The 5081-nt window shown below is 38.5% G+C and overlaps 1 protein-coding gene across 1 annotated transcript; it reads left to right on the top strand.

Moving 5' to 3' along the window:
• Nucleotides 1-336: 336 nt before the first annotated feature.
• LOC100814476 (serine/threonine-protein kinase-like protein CCR1) lies at nt 337-3174 on the top strand. Its single transcript, XM_003536938.5, has one exon. The coding sequence runs from the start codon at nt 538-540 to the stop codon at nt 2839-2841; it is 2304 nt and encodes a 767-aa protein (XP_003536986.1). The 5' UTR covers nt 337-537; the 3' UTR covers nt 2842-3174.
• Nucleotides 3175-5081: the final 1907 nt, after the last annotated feature.

Raw genomic sequence — 5081 nt, 5'->3', positions numbered from 1 at the left:
AAACACGTATTTAAAATTCAGGACTAATTAAATCTAAAATTTAACATAAAACCTAAGTCAACACGAAATTTACAGTTTTTCACTTTCAAGTCAACCGTATTTTTTAAGAATAAGCTTAATTTAATTTTTGGGAATCAACAAAATAAAATAGTAAAATAAAGCAAGTAGTTTGCAGATCAGGAATGGTAGTTAATTCTTGTTCTTATAAAATTGGTCATTAGATTCCCCCAAACAATAAACAAATAAAGAAAATGGTCATTAATACTATTTAATAATATCAGATTAAAGAAAAAACATCAATAGCAGAAGCTAACAGTAAAAGAAAGACGAAAGTAACTCAACCAAGTTCGGTACATTGAGGTTGTAACGGTCGAAATGGAAGCTGTAAAAATGGCGACACCCACGTGGTTTCATCGTCATCACCACTCACTCACTCACTCACACGGTTCTCACTTCGTGAAGAAGAGAAAACACAAACAGAACCATCTTCTTCATCAAATTCATGAATGACACTGTTCCCAAGTACCCAACCCAACCATGCAAATTCTCACCGCCCTCTCTTTCTCTTCCTTCTTTCTTCTTCTCTTATTCCTTTTCCTATTCGGTAACGCACACGGGTTCGGCTCAATGGGACCAATCTCCGCGTCGTTCGGAAGAGACGAGGTTTTTTGCTCCATCGATGCTAGTGGAAAACAGGACGTTATTTGTTGGGGGAACAACGCCACGTCACCGTCGCTCTCCGCCGTCGCAAACGCCATCCCTGCTATGTCAGCACTCTCCGGCGGGGAGGGCTTTCTCTGCGGCATTTTAGCGAACACATCGCAAGCGTTTTGCTGGAGCGCTGTAACGAAACCGAGCGCAGATCTAATCCTCGTGCCTCCGGCGTACCGGAACACCGCTTATTCCCACATCGCCGCCGGCCAGAATCACGTATGCGCCGTCAAGGGATCCTACTTCGCCGATCGCGATTCCGGCACCGTTGACTGCTGGGAAATCACGAAAACCGCGAACAAAACTTTGACGGCGAAACAGAGCGATAAGTTCAACGACCAATTAATGTCGAATCTGGAGGTGAAGAGGGTTGTTTCCGGTGAAGGGTTCACCTGCGGCGAGGTAAACGACGGTGGACTAATCTGCTGGGGACCCACTTCGGAAAATTTGGGAAACATTAACATTTCCAATGTTACCGACAGTTTTGCGGTTCTGGTGGCTGGCCGGAGCGCCGTTTGCGGCGTTTTCAACGTTTCCGGCGAGTTAAAATGCTGGGGCGACCCGGTTTCGTATTCGGATCCTCCGTTGGATTCGGTTCGGTTAGTCTCTCTATCAGCAGGGGCTAACCATTTCTGTGGCGTGAGAATGGATAATCACGAAGTTGAATGCTGGGGTGATTTGAATTCCTCGGTTGTTCCAAAAGGTAATGGCTTTATGGCTATTGCTTCTTCGGATTTCACCACGTGCGGGATCAGGGAAGATGATCTTCTTCTGGATTGTTGGTTGGTCAACGCTTCAAAACCCGATTTTGATCCTCCTTTGGAGCTTTCAAGCCCTGGACTCTGCAGGGCTAGTGAGTGTGGGGTTGATGAGTTTGCTTTCAATGTTAGTGTTCTTAACGAGCTAGCTTTGACAAGCTTGTGTGTTAGAGAAGATTTGAGGATTTGTTCTCCTTGTGGGTCAAATTGTTCCAAAGGATACTTCTTGTCTAGTGAATGTACTAGGAATGCTGATAGAGTTTGCACTGCTTGTTCTCTTTGTCAGAACAGCTCTTGTTTTAATGTTTGTGGACTTCACTCTTCATCGGGGCTTCATTTGCATTGGCATTGGCATGATTTACGTAAATGGGTGGTGATAGTTGGGTGTCCAGTTTTGGGGTTTTTGGTTATTTTGCTTTGTGGGTGTCTTCTTATGGTTAGAAAGAGGTCTAAGAAGCAATCCAAGTCTTGCATGGGAAAACCGGATCAGGAGGATGATCATGTGAATGTTGCTCTTAACTCTACACCTTCGGTTAATTCTTGCCCCGGTGTGCCTCAGGTTTTCAGGCTTTCTGAGCTGAAGGATGCTACTAATGGGTTCAAGGAGTTTAATGAACTTGGGAGGGGGAGTTATGGGTTTGTGTATAAGGCTGCATTAGCTGATGGGAGAGTGGTTGCTGTTAAAAGAGCAAATGCTGCTACCATTATCCACACTAATAACCGTGATTTTGAAACGGAGCTGGAGATTCTATGCAAAATTCGCCACTGTAATGTTGTCAACTTGTTGGGGTATTGCGCGGAGATGGGGGAGAGGTTGCTTGTCTACGAGTATATGCCTCACGGGACGCTCTATGATCACCTCCACGGTGGTCTTTCTCCGCTGACTTGGAGCCTCAGGTTGAAGATTGCGATGCAGGCCGCAAAAGGACTTGAGTATCTTCACAAGGAACCTGTGCCTCCAATTGTGCACAACGATCTTAAAAGTTCCAACATTCTTTTGGATTCGGAGTGGGGGGCAAGGATTTCGGACTTTGGACTTCTTGCTTCGAGTGACAAGGATCTCAATGGGGACCTAGAAAGTGATGTTTACAATTTTGGGATTGTGTTGCTTGAGGTTCTGAGTGGAAGAAAGGCTTATGATAGGGATTACACCCCTTCCAACATGGTTGAGTGGGCAGTGCCTTTGATCAAACAAGGGAAAGGTGCTGCTATAATTGATAGGTACGTGGCTCTTCCAAGAAATGTTGAACCTTTGCTAAAGCTTGCTGATATAGCAGAGCTTGCTGTGAGAGAGCGTCCAAGTGAGCGTCCACCTATGTCAGATATAGCATCTTGGTTGGAGCAAATTGTGAAGGACGGATTGATCTTATAGCATTAATCATTGCCCTGTGAGAAACTTGTTTCGAATTTTGATCCATCCACAATATCTTCTTTTTCATAAATTTCTGTGAGTAATGCTCTCTTCTGCGATTGTAAATTGTTTTGAGTTTGTTGTAGATTGCTTATCTCCTTTGTAGTAGTTCTTTGGGTTTACTTTTCCTAATCTTCACGAAGTGAAGGACATGGCATTATTGCAACATACACACATGCTGTGAATTTTTTTTCCTCTCATATAAGCCTAAGACCATTTCCAGCATACAGATAGAATCAATTTACATGTACAACAGTGACTTAAAATGGTAGTCAACATGAATTTTTTTGGTCAGGCATTAGTGATTCAATAAATGTGCAACCTTGTTCTTGCTGGAAACCACCACTCTGGTCATTTAGCAATTGAGAATAGTAATTTTGTCACACTTCCAGCAGTAAAACTTTTATTATTACCTTGGTATATTTTGTTGGTGAATTAAAAAAATGAATGAAGCTTATGGAGCTATATACCGATTGAAGAATGCTTAATTAGGAATGTACTTTGAAGTAAGTAACACTTGCAAATCCACCGAATTTTATTTCACTTATTTGATATATTTTTGGCGCCTATCCCGTTACTATGCCACACTGCATCCAATTGAAGAGCCCATCTGCAATTTGATCGCTGCTGAAATATATAACAGCACGGAGTTATATGAATATGATTGGCTAATTCAATACTTTCCTTAGTTATTAAGTGTGTGTTTATTCATTAAATTTAAATATTTTATTATGAAGTCACGGCATACGGCATACCATGCTTCCAAATTGTATCAGATGTATCAATTTTGAGATGGAAATATAGTTAGTTAGAAAGCTCTTCCTCTCTCATGTTTGCTTCCGTGCGTGAGGGAATATTAGTATAGTTTCAATTTTCAAACTTTCAATGTTATAATTTAGGCAACTATTTAATAAATTGTATAAGTTGTAATAACATATAAAATTTAATAAATATATAAACAAGTTATTACAAAAAAGTTGTAATTATTATTTCGTAAAACTCTTTTTATATTATTAGTGCTAATTTAGTACAATTTTAATTATTAGGATGTGATAATATTCATTTATAAATATTTATACTTGGTCACTGTGGTAATGTGTGGGTATCTTGGGATGGGTAATTTGATTTTAGAAAAAGGGATGGAGAGTGTACTTAGTAAAAAGCAAAAGTGGATAAGGCAATAATAGTCTTTTAAGTTAACTGTGGTTAAAATTTGGATAAATTTTGGTCCTTTGGACAAGTTGGGCCTATGTAGGGAGAATTAGGCATTTCAATCTTACACCACCTTATTTAAATTATGCACCTTTCATTGCTTTCGGATATTCATTTTGAAATGAACTTTTTAGAATAGAATGGGAGGTGCAACATTCAATAGTGGCAGTACAGGAAACAAATGTCAGAGAATTACTCTTCTTTTGGATTGGAGGCTCCTTAGAAATAAGGTTACCTACTTACCTTCTGGAGATAGCTTGAAAAGAAGGAATGTGGAAATCAGTGGTTGTGAATTTCTCTGCCCTTTTTGTAGAAGTGTTGATGAATTCTTGTTACACACTCTTTTTGTTTGCAAGCATGCAGAGGATAAATTACAATTTTTAGCTGACAAAAAAAATGTCTGTCTTGTTTTTGAATTTTTAGACTATCAATCACCACCATGTTACTTCAGCTTTCATGAAATTGAAAGAGAACCAACCCGCTAGTCTTTACATCGTTACAAGTTATTGTATGATACGATTACTTTGGTTCATTTTATAGTGATGTATAATAGCTCTCAACAAAACTGAGTTTAATTTGTTGCTAATGAGTACGTATTGTATTGTGTGAATTGCACGGATACTTTTAAATGCAGGTAAAGTATTTCTTAAAAACAGCTACCAATTTTTTTAATTAAAATATAAAATATATGCATTAAACTTTTAGTTTTGGAAAATTGATTTTTTTGTACTGAATGTGGAAAATCGATTTAATTCATACTGTAAAAGATTTCCTTCATTGATGATTTTCAATTTTCATTATATTTAATATCAATTGAACAAATTCAAACATTAATTAATGGAATTAAGAAAAGTCAAAGTTTTGTTTGAGAAAATAGCTAATTAAAAAGATAAAATTGATTTGACATGATGAGTATTTGAGAAGGAGAGTATGTACATTCATTAATTATATTCAATAATTAAGACTTGTATTTATAATATGAGAGAATT

This window comes from Glycine max, chromosome 10 (genome assembly GCF_000004515.6).
Source record: "Glycine max cultivar Williams 82 chromosome 10, Glycine_max_v4.0, whole genome shotgun sequence".
Classification (NCBI taxonomy): domain Eukaryota; kingdom Viridiplantae; phylum Streptophyta; class Magnoliopsida; order Fabales; family Fabaceae; genus Glycine; species Glycine max.
The sequence above is the reverse complement of the archived record's forward strand: the minus strand, read 5'-3'. Positions and strand labels throughout refer to the sequence as shown.

Excerpts from the sequence above, each read along its gene's own strand:
- LOC100814476 (XM_003536938.5), top strand. The coding sequence starts at position 538 with ATGCAAATTCTCACCGCCCTCTCTTTCTCTTCCTTCTTTCTTCTTCTC.